This window comes from Carettochelys insculpta, chromosome 28 (genome assembly GCF_033958435.1).
Source record: "Carettochelys insculpta isolate YL-2023 chromosome 28, ASM3395843v1, whole genome shotgun sequence".
NCBI classification, from domain to species: Eukaryota; Metazoa; Chordata; order Testudines; family Carettochelyidae; genus Carettochelys; species Carettochelys insculpta.
In genome coordinates, this window is record NC_134164.1 from 10,280,566 (window position 1) to 10,299,822 (window position 19,257).

Genomic DNA, 19,257 nt, shown 5'->3' on the forward strand with positions numbered 1-19,257 from the left:
AGCCAGGCGACGGGCATGCAGTGGTGGCAGTGCAGGGAGGTGTGAGCAGGGAGGTGTGAGGAGCCAGGCGACGGGCGTGCAGTGGTGGCAGTGCAGGGAGGTGTGAGCAGGGAGGTGTGAGCAGCCAGGCGATGGGTGTGCAGCGGTGGCAGTGCAGGGAGGTGTGAGCAGCCAGGCGACGGGCATGCAGTGGTGGCAGTGCAGGGAGGTGTGAGCAGGGAGGTGTGAGCAGCCAGGTGACGGGCGTGCAGTGGTGGCAGTGCAGGGAGGTGTGAGCAGGGAGGTGTGAGCAGCCAGGCGACGGGCGTGCAGTGGTGGCAGTGCAGGGAGGTGTGAGCAGGGAGGTGTGAGCAGCCAGGCAACAGGTGTGCAGTGGTGGCAGTGCGGGGAGGTGTGAGCAGGGAGGTGTGAGCAGCCAGGCGACGGGCATGCAGTGGTGGCAGTGCAGGGAGGTGTGAGCAGGGAGATGTGAGCAGCCAGGCGACGGGCGTGCAGCGGTGGCAGTGCAGGGAGGTGTGAGCAGTCAGGTGACAGGCGTGCGGCCGTGGCAGTGCAGGGAGGTGTGAGCAGCCAGGCGACGGGCGTGCAGTGGTGGCAGTGCAGGGAGGTGTGAGCAGGGAGGTGTGAGCAGCCAGGCGACGGGCATGCAGCGGTGGCAGTGCAGGGAGGTGTGAGCAGGGAGGTGTGAGCAGCCAGGTGTGCGGCGGTGGCAGTGCAGGGAGGTGTGAGCAGCCAGGTGACAGGCATGCAGTGGTGGCAGTGCAGGGAGGTGTGAGCAGGGAGGTGTGAGCAGCCAGGCGACAGGTGTGCAGCAGTGGCAGTGCAGGGAGGTGCGAGCAGCCAGGCGACGGGCGTGTGGTGGTGACAGTGCAGGGAGGTGCGAGCAGCCAGGCAATGGGCGTGCAGTGGTGGCAGTGCAGGGAGGTGTGAGCAGCCAGGCGACGGGCGTGCGGTGGTGGCAGTGCAGGGAGGTGTGAGTAGCCAGGCAACGGGCATGCAGTGGTGGCAGTGCAGGGAGGTGCAAGCAGCCAGGCGACAGGTGTGCAGCGGTGGCAGTGCAGGCAGGTATGAGCAGGGAGGTGTGAGCAGCCAGGCAATGGGCGTGCGGTGGTGGCAGTGCAGGGAGGTGTGAGCAGCCAGGCGACGGGCGTGCGGTGGTGGCAGTGCAGGGAGGTGTGAGCAGCCAGGCGATGGGTGTGCGGTGGTGGCAGTGCAGGAAGGAGGAGCTGGGAACGAGGGAGGAGGCCAGACTGATCAAATACTAGATCAGTCGCAGACAGGTGTCTTGGGGCTCCAGTCTGAGGCATACATCTCACAGCTTTAGGTCTGTGGTGGCAGCGGGAGGGTCCTAGTGCTCAGGACAGGGCCCCCGGTTCTCACCCCACAGATGGCTGGGCATAGGCAGTCCTGGCTTGCGCAGGTCTGTGGCTGAGCCCCAGAGGGAAGGGCCGTCACTGCCCCAGCGAGCCAGATGCAGCTTGCAAATGAGAGAGATCTGGAGGCCAGGAGGGGAGCCCGGTTACCCTCCACTTGGGGCTGCCACGCCTCAAGGACAGGGAAGCCCTACTGGCTTCAGAGGCCATTCCCCATGCAGGTCTGTAGCTGCCTGCACATCACCCCAGCTGCTGGAGGTGGGACCACACCTGGGGAGCTCTAAGAGGAGGGTGAGAAATTGTTCTCAGTGGTGTCAGATGGCAAAACAAGGATTAATGGTCAGAAGTTGAAGAGGGAGAGGTGTAGGTTAGATATTAGGAAAAACTTCTTCACCAGGCGGGTGGTGAAGCATTGGAATGTGCTGCTTAGAGAGGTGGTGGATTCTCCATCCCTTGAGGTTTTTAAGTCCTGGCTGGACAAGGTCCTGGCTGGGATGACTTAGTGGGGGTTGATCCTGCTTGAAGCAGGGGGCTGGACTAGATGACCTCCTGAGGTCCCTTCCAGCCCTGTGATCCTGTGATCCTGTGATTCTGTGATCCTGTGATCCTGTGATTCTGTGATTCTGTGATCCTGTGATCCTGTGTGCTTCCTGGGCAGGATGTAGCAGTGGGACCTCCTGGAGCTAGGCCCCAACTTGACCCCCAAGGAATCTCGTTGGTGTTTCACCCCCAGCTTCTCCCAGGCTTGATGGATCACGGTCCTGTGGATCATGCCCCCAGACCGAGGGCTGGGCTGCTGACAGCCACGTCACTGGAGAAAGGGCCTCCATGGCAACCCAGGCCCACAAAGGGATAGAGCTGCATCAGGCACTTGTACCACTTACTTCGCTTGTGGGCAAGAGCCTCGGGGCTGCCGCCACACCTCTGCAGCTGGGGAGAACGGTGCCTCCTCCTTCCCTGTGGCAGCGCCGTGGTTGGAGGGCTGCTGCCATGCCTGCATCACGGAGGACAGAGGTGTCTGCGGCAGGACCTGCGGGTCCAGTGGCTCCCAGAGCTCCATCTCCTCCTCAGCCTGCTCCCCGGCTGATTTCAATCTGCAAGAGCCAAAAACCCCCTCACCGGGGCTGTCCACACGCCCACGGCGACACCACGCCTGGCGGCCTCGGTGAGGTCAGGGCGAGTGCCTTGCTGGGGTGCCACGGGAGGACATCGCAGGGCCAGCGTGCTCAGACACGTGCCCTGGGGAGATCAGGCCCAGCCTGTCCTGGCGCTGATTAGCAGCCATCCAGTGGAGATAGGCTGATACATGAGCCCTCTATTCACGGACAGACACCTGGGAATCTCCTCACAGTGCAGCTGCTTTGATTCTATCCTGTAGGGGGCAGTGGTGACTTGCGCGCACCCACACACACATCCCGCCCAGAGAAGGTGCATGGTAGGTCCATGTTTAATGACCCTGCCTAGGTCTCTGTTAATTAACACAGGGATGAGGACCACTCCCCTTCTGTTTTGCAACTGGGGGAACTCAATTTCTTACACTTCTTCTGTTCCCTGAGCATCCCAGCTCTTCAGAAGGGGGTTTCCAGTGGCAAGCCTAGGGGGTCCTGTTGCAAAACTCAGGCCCCTCTAGTCACACTTAGCCCAAGGGCTTCAGGCACCAGAGTCCCTTCTGGGACTGCTGGGACCAGGCCAGGACTCCGGGGGACCCCAGAGGTGGGCAGCACAAGCTAAGCCAGAGAGAACCAGGGGGTCTGTCTGTATCCAGACAGTCCACTCCCGTATTCTCACCACGGAGGGGCATGACAGGCTGGAGGCTGCTTGCAAGGTGCTGTCCCAGCTGGGTCTGAGAGCCAGAGCCAGCCCCTTGCTTTGTTATTACACCAGTTCCCTGCTATGGCCAGTTCCACCTCTGCCCAGGAGCATCCCTGGCTCCATCCTGCTGCCTTCAACCAGGAAGTTCACTCACCTCTGCTTGAAATCTGGGAACCCTCCCCACATAGCTTGAAGGGAAATGGAGGGAGACAGAAACTTGGAAGGGCTAAGGTGATGCAAAGCCCATCAGAGCATCCAGGGATGGCCAGTTGCCTTGGAGTAAACTAGAAAAATAAAGGGTGAACTGGCACTAATAGGTGGGAGCTTCAGCCTGGGTTAAACAACAGCTAGGAAAGCAGGGGCTGGGCCTGCTAATGGGTTAAAGATGCAAGGGGAGGAGGGTTGTGGTGAGAACAGGAAGGGATGCAAGACAGCAGTCCTGCTGCATTCTTGATCGTTACCCCTTGTGTAGGTGCTGACTATGCACATGAAGCTATTCAGAGCACTTTGGAACTGCGATGCACATTTCCTGCAACTGAGAACTAGCCCTTTAAATGCTTGCTCAGCACCACCAGGCTCTCAATGGCAGATGCCAGCTGGAGCCCTCTAGGACAGGGGAGTGCGAAGTGAGGGGCACGTAGCCTTGGTGGTGGTGGGGAGGGCGTGAAACTTCCTAAGGGTGGGGTGGGGGCTCAGCACGAGGCTGCTGAGTCTCAGGCTCATCCACCTCATTAAAACTGTTGAGGTACATGACTGTTTTTATGTCTGTGTATTCACATTTCTATACCCACTAATAAAGATTTTACATTCTACCGACTTATCTTACACTTGCCAGAAGGGTTATTTTTCACGTGACTGTAAGCGAAACTGCAGTCGGTTTGGATTACATTAGACAGGTTTGGGATGTGGGAGCTGCTAAATGCAGGGACACAAGTGCGGCCCAACATACAAAAGTTTGCGTAGCCCTACTCTAGGGATTCCAAACTAAGGCCACATTCAGTCCCAGGCACACTCACTCACAGGCATAGCTTGTGTGGGCTGCTCCTGACAGGTGTGTGCAGTAAATGCCGGCAGAAGAGGGGAGCCCAATCTCACAATCAGCTGCACAGGTGCAGGGGTCTGATTGCAGGACTGAGTCCTGAAACTGCAAGCAGGGAGGGGGGCAGAGATCTGGCTAGGAGAAAAGGCCATATGCCCACCACTTGGCTTTCTGGGCTGAGGTTCTAGACCCCTATGAAAACATTGCCATAAGAACACCACAATATAAGTTTCCCCTCAACTAGACTGGGGCTATTCTGCATTGAGTCTTCTCTACAGAAATGGCCCAGTATGAGAAGTCAGCAGAGCTGGCCTCTGACACCAGAGCATACCCCAAAGGAGCAGGAATTTACTGACCAATTGTTTTTTCCACCGAACAATAGCGATTTGCTAAAGCAGAAAGTGCCGGTGAAATGGAGCTGGTGATGAACTCCCCAACTCGGGAAATGGTGGAGGGGATCAGAAAGTTTCCAAAATTGACAGAAGGTTTTGTTTCTGCATCCTCAAAGCAGAAAAAAGCATCCGGGTTCTCAGCTCGCCAGCGCTTTGTGTGTCAAAATCAAAGCTGGCTACAGTGAGTGAAAGTTTCAGAAAGAAGGAAAGAGGAAAGGACAGAAGTGGAAGAAACCATTTCAAATGTATCAAGCCAGACTAGGGTTGCCAGATGTCCTGCAATCTGTGGGACAGTCCTGAATTTCCATGACAAGTCCTGTGTCCTGCATTTATGCAAAAATGTCCCGCAGGGCTGCCAACATCTGTTCCTTCTCCACCAGGTCCACAGCAAGGAGGCTGCTCCTAAAGGTCACTGCAATTGTAACCCACATGTTTAGGTGTGGTTCACTCTCCCATGTAGTGGCACCTAGACCACTTACACAGAGAAAGAATGAGTCTCTCCTCCAGCCTGAGCTGAGAGCCAGCTGGCTGTTAGTTCAAACGATAGAGGTGCCTGCAGTAAGTTCCAGAGGACGCAGCTTTGAGTCCCCCAGTGGGTGGTTATACAATGCAGAAATCAGGCCCCCAACAGCCTTTGAGTGCTTCCCAGGCCTCCAGCCACCCCCATAGGACTAAACCCCTGTGCTGCCACTGGGTAATGGCTCCAGCTGGGTACTTGCGGTGTAATGGCTCCAGTTGAGCAGACAGCAGGAAAACTCGTTACCATGTAACTCTCCTCACACCCAGCTGCACCTCTGCCTCTCAGCCCTGACCCGCAGCCCCTCTGCAATCCCCTCACCCTACTCTGGTGGTGCCCCTCTCTCCCAACTTCCACCCCCTGCTTGCCAGCTCTGCTGATGCCCCTCACCCCGACACACAGCCCCTGCTCGCCCAGCCCTGGGCTCTCCTCAGCTCTTCTGTGCCTCACTCCTGTCCCACAGCCCCTTGCTATCCCAGGCCCGCGCTCCTCACTCTCAGCTCTGCCAGCACACCCTCAATTCTGACCTGAACTCAGATCCTCAACTGTCCGGGGGAGAATGCACAAGGCCCTGCCACCCAAATCCACTGGCCCCCATGTAAACTTTTGCACCAACCTTACCAGGGGGACAGGAGGGAAAACCTGATCTGTCGTCTAGGAGCTGCTTCGCCTGGCACCCATTCCCCTGAACAACAGCGTTAGGCTTTGGACGGTGGCCAGGCAGGGGAAGGGGCATGTGGTGAGCTGGGTTGGGAAGCATTCATGGCTGCCCCAAGGCCTGCTCACCTGCCACCAGGTCATGAAAACGACATCAGCTTGGCTGCATGCAGGGCCCTGGGCTGCTAGGGCTCTGTTCCAGGGTCCAGAGGAGCCTTCTGACAGTCCCGGTCTGTGCTCTTGTGAGTGTAAAGGAGATTAATGTGCAGCCCTGGCCTCGCTCCTGGCTCCCTGATGTCACTGTTCTGGGCTGATGTCACAGTGCCAGGTGACAGAGTGAAGAGGGGCAGATCCTGGCACCTGGCCAGGCTGCATCCAGCACAGCTCTGGGGCTCTGTGCTCTTTACACCAGCCCAAGCTTCGGAGCAAGATAGAGCAGCCTCAGGGCTGTCCTATTCACTGCTTGCTGTGTCATGGCCTCAGGGGCCTTTCCAACAGATAGGGTTTGCTGGCACTTATGGCCACTCTCCCTTGTCCCCGTGCCCACCCACCCAACGCTTACCCTGTGCCCCAGTAGCCAAGCTGGGTGCTGGTACAGAGCCAGCTGTGTCATTCCTGAGGTCAGCTGAGCAGAAAGACCCAAAGCAGACATCGGGGGCTGGGCTCTGGCTCCAAGGGGCCAGGGCAATTGCCATGAACACTTCCCAACCCAGCTCACCGTTGATCTTGCTCAGCACAAACTCAACCTGGCTGAAGAGTCTCTCTTATCTCGGGGACTTTCTTTCTGCCTCAGCTCCTCCACAAACTGAATGCAGTTTTGTGGTGACCTCGAGGCTTTCTTTCATCATCGCTGTCTAAGGGAATACTTCCAACACTCCAGGGAACATCAACCTGACTTGCTTGATTCCCCCTCCAACACCAAAGGAAGAATTCTGTGAGGACTCCCCCTGATGGTCGCAGTGACAGTCTAGATTTCTATATACAGTGCTTCCCCAACCGTGCACAGACTGACATTATACACAACCAACACCAAATGAAACACAATCTCAACAGTGCTGGACGCTATGCTATCCAAGCCGTGTCTACACGTGCACGCTACTTCAAAGTAGCGGCACTAACTTCGAAATAGCGCCCGTCACGGCTACACGTGCCGGGCGCTATTTCGAAGTTAACTTCGACGTTAGGCAGCGAGACGTCGAAGTCGCTAACCCCATGAGGGGATAGGAATAGCGCCCTACTTCGACGTTCAATGTCAAAGTAGGGACTGTGTAGTCGTTGCGCGTCCCGCAACTTCGAAATAGCGGGGTCCGCCATGGCGGCCATCAGCTGAGGGGTTGAGAGATGCTCTCTCTCCAGCCCCTGCGGGGCTCTATGGTCACCGTGGGCAGCAGCCCTTAGCCCAGGGCTTCTGGCTGCTGCTGCGGCAGCTGGGGATCCATGCTGTATGCACAGGGTCTGCAACCAGTTGTCGGCTCTGTGGATCTTGTGTTGTTTAGTGCAACTGTGTCTGGGAGGGGCCCTTTAAGGGAGCGGCTTGCTGTTGAGTCCGCCCTGTGACCCTGTCTGCAGCTGTGCCTGGCACCCTTATTTCGATGTGTGCTACTTTGGCGTGTAGACGTTCCCTTGCAGCGCCTATTTCGATGTGGTGCCGTGCAACGTCGAAGTTGAACATCGACGTTGCCAGCCCTGGAGGACGTGTAGACGTTACTCATCGAAATAGCCTATTTCGATGTTGGCTTCACGTGTAGACGTAGCCCCAGCGTCTCAAAAATAACCCAGCTATTATAATCAAGCTGGCTGACAAAGGGAGTGCTGTTGTCATCATGAATGCGTCAGACTATGAACAGGAGGCAGCTAGACAACTATCCACCACCACATTTTACAGACCTCTTTCCTCAGATCCCACTTCAGAATTCCAAAATAAACTACACCATCTACTTAAAGGACTCCTTACCTCTACTTGAGACCAAATTCACTCAGACACACCATGTGAGCTCCAACCTGAATAATTCTATTTGCCTCTACAATCCATAAACCTGAAAACCCCAAACGCCCTAACATTTCAGGTATTGGCACTCTTACTAGCAGACTGTCCTGTTACATAGACTCCCTCCTCAAACCCTACTCCACCAGCACTCCCAGCTATCTCCGAGATACCACTGACTTCCTGAGGAAATGACAAAACATTGGAAACCTTTCTGACAATTCCATCGTGGCCACCATGGATTTAGAGTCCCTCTACACCAATATTGCACATTAAAATGGACTACAAGCTATCAGGAATACCATCCCTGATGTTACTATGGCAACTCTGGTGCTTGAGCTAGGTAACTTTGTTTTCACCCACAATTACTTCCAATTTGGGGCAATTTATACCTCCAGATTAGCAGCACTGCTATGGGCACCCGCATGGCCCCACTGCGTGCTAACATTTTTATGGCTGACTTAGAACAACGATGCCTCAGCTCCCATCCTCTATTACGGCTCCTTTACTTAAGCTACATCGATGACATCTTTATCATTTGGACCCAGGGTAAAGAGACTCTGGAAGAATTCCACAAAAATTTGAACAACTTGCACCCCACCATCAATCTCAGCCGTGACTGTTCCACACGGGATACACATCTCCTGGACACCACAGCACAAACTACTGATGGCCACATCGACATCTTTCTCTACCAGAAGCCCACTGACTGCTACACTTACCTACATGCCTCCAGCTTCCATCCAGCACACACCACATGATCCATTGTTTATATTCAAGCCCTCACAGACAATCCTATCTGCTGTGATACCACTGACAGACCAGAAACTTCAAGATCTCTACCAAACAGTCATAAATCCACTGGCAGAAGTTAAAAAACAGATTGACAGGGCCTGAGGAATACCCAGAAACCAGTTATTTCAAGATATGCCCAAGAAGGACAACAACAGAACACCACTTGTTATCTATAGCCCCCAGCTCAAACCCCTGCAGCACATTAAAAACCTGCAACCTATTCTAGATCATGATGCTACACTCTGGAAGGCCCTAGGTGACAGGCCTGTCCTCTCCTATAAACAACCTCCTAACCTAAGGAAGATTCTCACTAGCAATCACAGGCTACACCACAGTAATACTAATCCTGGAACTTTTCCTTGCAACAATTCCCCTTTCTAACTTTGTCCACATTTTTGTTCTGGGGATATGATCACTGGACCTAACCACGTTAATTACAAGATCGGGGCTCATTCTCATGTACCTCGACCAACATTATATATGCTATCATGTGCCAGTAATGCCCCTCTACAATGTATATGCAGCAAACACTTCACCAAAGAATTAATGGACACAGAGCAGACATTAGGAATCCCAATACATGTAAGCCGGTCAGTGAGCATTTCAATGGAGTGGGCTATTCTGTTAAAGACCTGACAATATACGTCCTACAACAAAGAGGCTTTAAAAGCAGATTACATGGGGAGATTTGTGAACTGGGGTTCATACTCAAATTTGACACATTAAGGCTCGGTATGAACAGGGACAGCAATTATTTCACGCATCACAAGGACTGTTTCTCTTCTTTGGATGTTCGTAATTACCTCAGGCAAGACACTTAACAGCCCCCAACCCCCTTCAGCTCATCTATGTATGTAAGCTTTGGGGCATTTATGACACCAGGCCGCTGGCAACGTAAGAACATCCACAACCCAAAATCAGCCCCAATGGAAACAGCCCTGGGGAGCAAGCCCCCAGGCCCTTACAGCTGGCTGGCTGGGAGCTCACCCCTTCCACTTTGTCATTCTACACTGCCCAGGCCAGGTTCAATTCCTTTCGTAGGCAATCAGGCCTGAATTCTCTCCTCCACCACACCAGCCACACTCCCCCGCAGCCCAGCCTGGGAGTGTATCCTCCTGCTGAGCTCTGCTGCATTCCCAGCTGCAGGCTGCTCTGAGAGCTGAGACCTTGGCTGGGCCATGTTATCTCCAGGTTGGGGATGGTGGGACATGCCCCAGGTTTTACTGCGCTGGCCCCCAAGAAAAACTATTCTCTGACAGCTACCCCTCCGATACTATTCTCTGAGTGGCCTCATCCCAGGTCTCATCTGCTAGACAATAGGGGCCCAGCCCCTCACCGGATGGCTGCCAAGCTTCTAGATCTGCAGGAAATGCCTCCCTCAGTTGCAAGCATCAGTTTTCCCTTTGTGCCAGGTTTGGAAAAGGAAGCCTCCTCTGTTAGCAAAGGTCTGCAGGCCGGGCACTGGCTGCTTCCCTGAACAGCCTCCAGCAAAGTGTAGGAAATGCCCACTGAGCAGACAGGAGCAAAGGGTTGCAGAGGGTAAAAGCATGGCTCCATCCCATAATAACCCAGCTAATCTACCATGACCCACTCTACTTCATGGACCAGCTGGTGCCAAAGTGGTACAGAGCACACTCACAAGCAGTCTTGCAGATTCCATGTGTTCATTATCAGGGAACCACCCAGCAGAGCTTGGGGTGGAGAAATGTTAATTATAGGTGTTACAGTGAGCATCTGTGGCCATGGCGGCTGATTGGCACAGGATCAAGAATCATGCTGGCTGCGTAGGGTAGGTCCCTATTCTGCTTTGATTCAGACTATGGGTTTGTTTCACTAGCAAGTGAGGAGCCCAGTCAGCTGCTAACCTACAGGCTGGGACTCTGTTGGCTTCAGGGCTGGCTTGGCTGCTTTGCTGACGAGCTTCTGATGTATCTGGAAAAACAACAGAGCCTGCCACTCTTCTCTGGCGCTGAAAAGTTCTGGTGGCACCTGCCCCATGGCCTGGCCATGCACGAGCCCGGGAATCATGCCCAGGAGAGTGGTTTGCAAAACAGAGACAGGGTGATCTTGTGCTGAAACCTGGCCCTGAGCTAGATGCCAGAGTAACTAAGTGAGACAAGCTGTGGAAAGACAAATCACTGCCCTGCCTGGTAGCTGCTGCTCCGAAGGGCTGTGTAACTATCCCAAATGCTACTTACACTGGTTCAGTGTACATTCCGTGATTGTTTCCTGAGTGTCTGCCCAGTACTCTCCTTCTGAACTGACAGTTGAGGCTGGCATGCTGGGGTTTCAGACAGTGGCCATGTCTACACTAGCCCCAGACTTCGAAATGGCCATGTAAATGGCCATTTTGAAGTCTACTAATGAAGCGCTGAAATACATATTCAACGCCTCATTAGCATGCGGGCGGCCGCGGCACTTTGAAATTGAAGTGCCTTGCCGCCGCGCGGCTCATCCCAATGGGGCTCCTTTTCAAAAGGACCCCGCCTACTTTGAAGTCCCCTTATTCCCATCCGCTCACAGGAACGAGGGGACTTCAAAGTAGGCAGGGTCCTTTTGAAAAGGAGCCCCATCGGGATGAGCCGCGTGGCGGCGAGCTGCGTCAATTTCGAAGTGCTGTGGCCGCCCGCAAAGGCGCTGAAGATGTATTTCAGGGCTTCATTAGTAAACTTGGAAATGGCCATTTACATGGCCATTTCGAAGTTTGGGGCTAGTGTAGACATAGCCAGTAACACTGAGTCAGAACACTCGTTTGTGCTTCTTTAACTGCCCACAGGCAGACTCACGCCTGGGGCCTCTGGGGCTTAGTGCAGGTGCCTCTACAGCATGAGCTAAAGGCCAGCTGGCTCTCAGCTTAGGCTGTAGAGGACACATTCTTTCTCTGTGAAGTGGTCTAGGTACCACTACATGGGGCAGTGAACCACAGACAGGTGTGTGGGTTACACCTCAACGATGAGTTACACGTGCAAGAAGAAGGGGAACGCAATACATAACATGGCCTCAGCATCCCCTCACATCCATCACCATTTCACTGTGGTTGCACAGAAACCCACGGTAAATGTGCCTGGGTGCAGCTAGACCTAAGGTTTTATCCTCCCTTGGCTTGCTCTGGCTGCTGGTGGCAATATCCACAGGCCCCTATCAGCAGCTGCTGCTGGTTCTCTGCCAGAATCTCAGCTTTGAAACGTTGCTGCTGTTAATGCCTCTAACATTTCTCGAGCAGGGGTACGTGTGCCCTTGGGGGTTGTAGCCAGACAGCCAGCCCCCTCTCAGACCAGCATTGCTGGGAATACAAGGGAGCCAAAACAACAGGGCACTTAACGTAAATTCCAGCACAGCCTTTGAAGCCATGAGAAAGCACAGGTGTGCTGCTACAATGTGCCTCTGGGAACATATACAACGATTAGGCTCACAGCAGACAGAGAAGCTGTGACAGACATGGCTCTTAGCCCCTACTAATACCTTGATGCACACACACTAACATCCTAGGTGGGAAAATATTTACCCTAATAAAAGGAATGTCCATTAGTCGAAACTTATTGTTTCTCTCCCTTGCAAGTGTAAATTAAGTTCACACTACTCTTGCGAGAGCTGGTGTCACCCAGACAGACCAGCCCCAATTTGGCATAACAAAGGAGAAAGAGAATAAAGGATTACAGAGGTGTAAGTATGGGACCTACAGCACCATGATTTTTGAGTGCTTTTCACTATCTATCTGCTGGTCAGATAAGTGACAGCCTCCCAAGGCTTCTGCAGCTAAAGGGGTCCCTAAGCCTTGTCCCTTATTTGTCTTTCTGCGGAATTGAGTGACCGATCCTGGCTTGGCACCGCTGGAATCGAGAGATGCAAGGAGGGTAAGAAGCACCCACACCTGATCTCCTATCTTTAGTGTACACATATTTTGAAATAGAGCTCTATACTTTGTTTTCTTTCTTTGGGATCGTGGCTTCAGTTTTGTAACTTGTTTGTGTGTGTAACATCTATACATTTAAATAAGTAGGTACTAGCAATTTTGTAACCACATGATTAGAATCTAGTTTAATAAATTTTGGTAACCGTTTGTGCATAAGCCTAACTTGTTTCCCTGGGTTACTGTAAAGCAGCCAACACAATTAAAGAACCTCAGCTGTTTTGGCTATAAAGCCTGGCCATTAGGTGAGAGTACTAAGAGCCTAGCGTTGAGTTGTGCCGCCTCCACGGGGCAAACTCTTGGGGCTCCTGTCAGTCAATCCTGACTGCCCGCCGCGAAGGGACAGTGAGTCCTAGAGGTTAAAGTCACGGGTGTGGAAAGGCTCTTAGAGCTGCCATTGGGGCACCTGTCAGTCAGTGTTGACTGCCCGCCGCGAAGGGACAGTGAGTCCTAGCGGTTAAAGTCACGGGTGTTTAGGACCTTGGGGCATCCGTCAGCCTGGCCCGGGCTGCCCGCCGCGAAGGGACAGTGAGTCCTAGCAGTTAAAGTCATGGATGGTGTAAAACGGGTATAGAGGGCACCTCACCAAACATCCTTGGCCATCGGCTAACAGGGGTACACCGAGGTCTTCCAGGGGTACATCAACTCACCTAGATATTTGCCTAGTTTTACAACAGGCTACATTTAAAACAAACAAATAAACAAACCAACCAACTAGTAAAGTCAGGCCAATCTAAAAGCTCATTCAGACAATGACTTGTTTCTCTTACACTGAATGTCAGTCCAATATTTCTATTCCAATTCATTGATCTGACAATAGAAAGTCAACAAGTTCTCAGCAGCAGTCTGCTGTGATATTTTTGCCTGCTTTTGTACGTAAGTAGTTTTTAAGTGAGGTGTCAGAAAGGTAGCTGTGTTAGTCTGTATCTTCAAAAACAACAAGAAGTCCTGTGGCACCTCACAGACTAACAGAAATTTTGGAGCATAAGCTTTCGTGGGCAAAGACCTGCTTCGTGAGATGCCCACTCATGCATTTGATGAAGTGGGTCTTTGCTCATGAAAGCTTATGCTCCAAAATTTTCTGTTCATCTGTAAGGTGCAACAGGACTTCTTGTTGTTTTATAAGGGAGGTGTAACTTGATGGGATGCAAAACAAATCTGACTCCTGAAAAGGTACAGTAATCTGGACAGGTTGAATGGCAATTGTTTCAAGACCTCAGATTACTTTAAGACTATGTTTCCCAACTGGTGGGACGCATACCCTGAGGGGTACATGAGAGAAGTCTGGGAATACCTATAATTTTTATTTTATTTTATTTTATTTTATTTTATTTTAAAAGGGGAGCTTCATAAAAAAAGTAACAGAGAGGAGGCCGTGCTAGTCTGTACACTATCAAAACAAAAAGCAGTCAAGTAGCACTTTAAAGACTAGCAAAATAGTTTATTAGGTGAGCTTTCGTGGGACAGACCCACTTCTTCAGACCATAGCCAGACCAGAACAGACTCAATATTCAATACTCAATATTGAGTCTGTTCTGGTCTGGCTATGGTCTGAAGAAGTGGGTCTGTCCCACAAAAGCTCACCTAATAAACTATTTTGCTAGTCTTTAAAGTGCTACTTGACTGCTTTTTGTTTTCATTAAAAAAAGGTTCAGAAACACTGTTTTACTGCTCCTGCAGGACAGGGAGCAGAGCTCTTCAGCTGAGCACCAGGTTGGCACCCTGACCCCAGGCCTATGGTGCGTGGGCTGGAGGTTGAAAAGACACTGCCATGTCTGGGTTCCCCTTCTGCTTTCCTGGCTGGTCTCCAAATGTGCCCATTGTGGGCCTAAGTGGCCACTAGGTGTCCCCATTGTTCAGGCACATGTAATGCTCAGCTGGGTTCTAGCCCCATGCAGGCTCCTGCTGGCCCCACCTTGGCAGAAAGGCACTGGGTGGGTCTGCCCCAAAGGTTACAGCACTTTTTGAACCTGGAGTCACATGCATCAGAGGGGCTGGGTGTCACTTGGCGTGGGGCAGGAGCCGGCCAGTGCCCTCTTGTCCTGTGCTTCTCTTTGCACCCTGGGACTTTTTGTTCACCTGGCCCAGGGCCACACGGAGCCCAATCTCCAGAAGTGGAAAGTAACTGAGTAGAAATACTTCACTACACTACCCAAGTACATTTTCTCAGGATCTGTGCTTTTTTCAAGTAATTTATTTTCATTAAACTTGTACTTCACTTATATATTTTTTTAGCGAATACTGTCCTTTTTACTTACCTATCATTTCCAGTAGTTACTCATGACTTTCCTCAGCCAACGGGCAATTGTTCAAGCCAGTATTCCAATTTGCTAAAGCACAGCTGCACCTGCATGTTATCCATTAATCATGCAGTGGCAATTTTTTTAAAAAAATAACCAACAAGCACAGGGACCCTGCCAAAGAAGAACCCTTTTAAGAGCTGCATTTTCACTCAAAAACAGTATCTGTGCGGACACACTACCAGACCTGGGGACCAAGGCTGTTGCCCAAGGTGATGTGCTGAGGGGGGTGCATTATGAAGTCTCATGTGACCCTCCAGGCCATCCAGCTAGGTAGGAGGGGAAATCCAGCATCTCAGCCAACACCAGGGAAGATAGCATCATTCACTCTGTCTCAGGTAATTCCTCTGTTCTGGAGGGAGAAGCAGAAAGGTGGGTGCCCAGGGCAGGACCTCCCCATGTTCTCTGAGACAGATGGCCCCTTATAGAAGTCTTATGGAAAGAGGGTGAGGCAGGCCCAGTGTGGGTGGCTGACGTTGTTGGGGGTTGAAGACGAGTGTGTGTGTGTGTGTGTTCTCGGTTCTGGCTGGCTGGGGTTTGGAGTAACCCTACTCTGTGTGTGTGTGTTAGTGTGGCGCAGGTCTGGGTCCACCCCGTTTTCTTCCTAAGCCCCACTGGGGGATGAGACGGGGGACTGGACTATAAGCTAGGGAGGTGGGTATTGACACTTGAATTTTGAAGTAGGAACCTTTTAATTGTGCCCCTCCCTTATCAGCAGTTGGTTATGCCTAGCTTCTCTGGCTGGCTTAGAAGTTTTGCTCACTTGCCGGGCGGAGGGGGAAGCGGGGGCTGCTGCTGCTGCTTCTTCTCCAGTATGAGGCAGACGGGTGGGTGCAGAGGAGACACTGAAATCAGCTCCCTTGGGAATTCCCTAGGGAAATGAGTCACAGTGGGTGATGTCTGGCTGCATAGGTGCAACACATTTACCTTCCATTCAGTTCCTGATGACTTAGCCACACCCTCAGGTGCTGTTTATGTTTTCACTACAAGATGTACTTCTCAGTGTGCTGAAACTTCTAGGTCAGGGGGTCTTGTTAAAGCTTCCTGACCTGAGAAATGTTTTGAGAACAGTGTTATCCTTGCATCAAGATCAGGAGCAAAGATTCTTCTTGTATGTTGTATCTCTTTGCTCCCATCTTAACCTGCAAACGCTTTTCATTCTCTGGAGGGATGAGGTGTGATTGTTGTGACTTGTAGTTTCAATGAGGTACTAAAACTCAGAGAATTTTAGTGTTTCACTCCTGCTGTTTTGGCACTTGCAAAGGCCTGGTGGAATGCACTTTGTATTTTTTATAACTTTGTGTAATGTGCTTTAAGCTCCTTGTCCATTTTATACTTTTCAAAGTTGTGGGAAATTATGGAGGGAGGTCTGATTAATTTTTAATGACAAACAAAGCCGAGATGTGAAGAGTTCAAGCTTTAAAGCTGTTAAAACACAGAGGGACAAGGTGGGTGAGGTAATATCTTTATTTTAAAACAGCTTTGGTTGGTGAGAGATTAGCCCTTTTGAGCTTCACAGACCCGGAGAAGAGCTCTGAAGAGTTTCAAAGGTTGTCTCCCTCACCAGCCTTATTTGGTCCAATTAAAGATATTACTTCGCTCACTTTGTGGCTCTCCTCCAGGCACCAATACGACTACAACGAAACAGCAAACTCCACATCAAGATGTACAAAATAAATCTCATAATACCAGTCATGATTTGTTGATTTAACTGTTCATTCACTCCTCAGTTTGTTACAAGCCCAGTTCAGAAGTTGAATTAACATAGGAGGGGTGCACATCAGGGCTTCGATAGATCCCAACCAACCTCACCCTCCACCTGCCCAGCTAGTCAGTTCCCACTTTCCTTTTCAGTTAAATTAAAAACTAATGTTGAACATGTCCCTCTGTTTTGACTTGGTTGAAACAAAGCCTTTTTGTCCCACCCACAACCCTCCCACCATTTTGATTTGCTAAAACTATCCAAAAAATTCACTGTCTGACCAAAAACCACGTTTTGTCCTGACTTCAGTATTACTGCACCCTGCCAAATCCACTGCTCACCCAGTACTTGCGTGTCCACAGCCGCTCCCAGGAGACCAGCCAGGGGGCGAGCTCTGCCCCACAGCCCGTAGCGAAAGATCAGATGTGCTCTGAAGCCCTCCATAGTGCAAAACTTTTATTTGGTGCCATATAAAAAGTCTGAGGTTGGGCCAATCTCAGGTGTCCCCTGGGCTCGTTCCTGATCAGTTCTGGAGCTCACACCATGCAGGAGACAGACCCAAACGCCCTTCTTCTCCCCAGCCCTCTGGTGCTCACCCTTGTTCTCAAAGGGGCAGCCAGTCAGCATCAGAGCTTTCTGGCACTGCTATGCCCTTGCAGGATCCTCTAGGAGGGCAGAGGGCTTCTTGTGACCGGATCCTGCCATGGGATGTGCCCTGGGAGTGTGCAGAAGCTAACGTGGGGCAGGAGCGGGGCTGTAGCCAACACTTGGGAGGCCTGGGGGTGCTGGGCCAGACAGCCCCATGGTGGGAGACATCAGTCAAACCCAGGGGGCAGGCCAGCCAGGGTAGTCCATTAACAGGTGTGCCCCAGCGAGGCTGGCCCCATGCTGTCTGGCATTCTGGGAAGGCCCAGATAGCGCTTCGTCCTGCCCATCTCTCCTGCCGCCCACCCTGTCTTACGGACAGTTGCTCCCTGGGATTGGAGGGCAGGGAGGCTGCAAGTCTGACTCGGCAGCTGTTTGATCTGTAGAGCAGCCATCAAGAACTAGGAATCCCCCACACATCCGCATGCATCTTGGGGCTCCAGGCCTGGCTGGAAAACAGGCCTCGGCCACTGTCCTGCATGGTGGGGAATTCACTCCCCAGCTTGAGTCTGGAAAGCTCACGCTTTCCCTTCCCTTGCTCCCGAAACCGCTGACAGGGTGACACTGATAATCTGACTTAGCCTGGCTGGTGCCCCGCTCAGCTGAGGATCTCAAAGCACCTTAACATTCACTAGCAAAGTCCTGCATGCCGCGGGGGAGGGAGGTAAGGGCCAGGAAACTCAGTTTGTGCACATGGGGAGCCTGAGGCCTGCTGTGGCACAGCCAAGCTCATGCAGGGAGCTGGTGGCAGAAGAAGGAAAACCTGGGAGCTCTGAGCCCCCATCTCTTGTGCTAGCCCTTTGGCAGGGAGCACCCCACATCTTTGGCTGCTGTTCCAGGGAGAGGGCTAAAGGGCCATGTCCCCAGTGTCCCACTTTCTTGCAACAACACGGGGGGTGGGGGGCGGAATTTGGCCCCAGGCTGCTGGTGCGCCATTCATTCATTTCTTTGCAGTACCATGAGCTGAGGCTTTCCAGCACTGGATTGCAAAGGAACATCAATATCAAGTTACAGAGGGGAAACTGAGGCACTGGGCGGGGTTCACATCAGGTCTATCAGCCACTCCCTGTGGGTTGGGACTCCTGGTGGATCTAGGCTGGGGTCAGAGCAGGAGTCACAACCACTGCATCACAGTCATGCATGAGGGCTGAAAGCTGCGCCTACAGGGCTTTGGCCCAGCACACAGCCAGACTGCCCTGGGTTCAGGGAGCAGCTGGAGCCATGGCAAGGCCAATGCTACAATTATCTGCTGCGGAGCCCAAACCCGGGGCAGCACACAGCATGGCCGTGGCTGCCTCAGAGGTCACATGGTTTCTACCTTCCTACCCGGGGCCCACTGGTGGAGGAGGTTTGACATCCCCACAGAGCTGTGCTGGCTGGGGGTGAGCCAGAAGGGGAGCAGCCCTGTGCTGCCTGGTGTGGGGGGTGAGTCCTGAGCCAAGCAGAGCTCCGATCCCCTGACAGCAGATCAGAGCTTCTGGGCTGGAGCCAGGCAGGGAGATGGGCAGAGATCCTGCGTCGGACTCAGCCCTGAAGGCTCTGCCTCCAGCAGAGCTCACAGTCCTGGCAGGCCAGCCGCATACCCCCGTGGCAAGGCCGGCTTCTCCTCATTCAGTGTGCAGAAGGGCAGGCCAGTTCTAGTCCCACGCAGGCCGACGTGATGCCGGGCGGCTGGCGTGGCTGGAGAGGCCCAGCCCAGCAGTACAGTGGAGTGACATGGATGCCAGGTCCCTGGCAACAGCCTGATTGATTGTCATTAAATTACACAGACAAACGCTCTGGCAGTTACACACACACACAGATGCTCACACGCCAGGTTGTCTGTAAACATGAAAGTCCCAGGCTCCAGAGCGGCTCTGTGGCTGGTGCAGGGGAAGGGAAGGCAGGTCTCCTTATGAATTCCCACGGTATGTGATGTTAGTGAAGGTCGAGGTGGCGCCCTTGTATAAAGGGTTGTTGGCCTGTAAGAGAGACACATGATATGTAGTGCCAGCAGGCTGCAGAGCACCCAGGCAGGTAAGTAGCAACATCCCACTTTACAGATGGAGAAACTGAGGTACAGAGCAACCTGATCAAGGATGCAGGACTGGGACTAGGGTCAGGGTTGAGGGCACTGGCGCAGCTGTGTGTG

General features: G+C 52.6%; 2 protein-coding genes across 2 annotated transcripts in view; both read right to left on the minus strand.

Annotated features, from left to right (window-relative positions):
• The window catches only part of EFCAB13 (EF-hand calcium binding domain 13), a 56,355-nt gene extending 52,984 nt beyond the window's left edge, over positions 1 to 3,371 (minus strand). Inside the window, exons 1-2 of the mRNA XM_074978710.1 lie at positions 3,340 to 3,371; positions 2,258 to 2,467 (exon numbers count right to left, since the gene is read on the minus strand). Of these exons, the coding sequence (XP_074834811.1) occupies positions 2,258 to 2,467; positions 3,340 to 3,371 (242 nt within the window). The remainder of the gene's footprint in view (positions 1 to 2,257; positions 2,468 to 3,339) is intronic.
• A 12,887-nt stretch (positions 3,372 to 16,258) lies between these two features.
• The window catches only part of ITGB3 (integrin subunit beta 3), a 42,349-nt gene continuing 39,350 nt past the window's right edge, over positions 16,259 to 19,257 (minus strand). Inside the window, exon 15 of the mRNA XM_074978824.1 lies at positions 16,259 to 19,087. Within this exon, the coding sequence (XP_074834925.1) occupies positions 19,019 to 19,087 (69 nt within the window). The 3' untranslated portion in view covers positions 16,259 to 19,018. The remainder of the gene's footprint in view (positions 19,088 to 19,257) is intronic.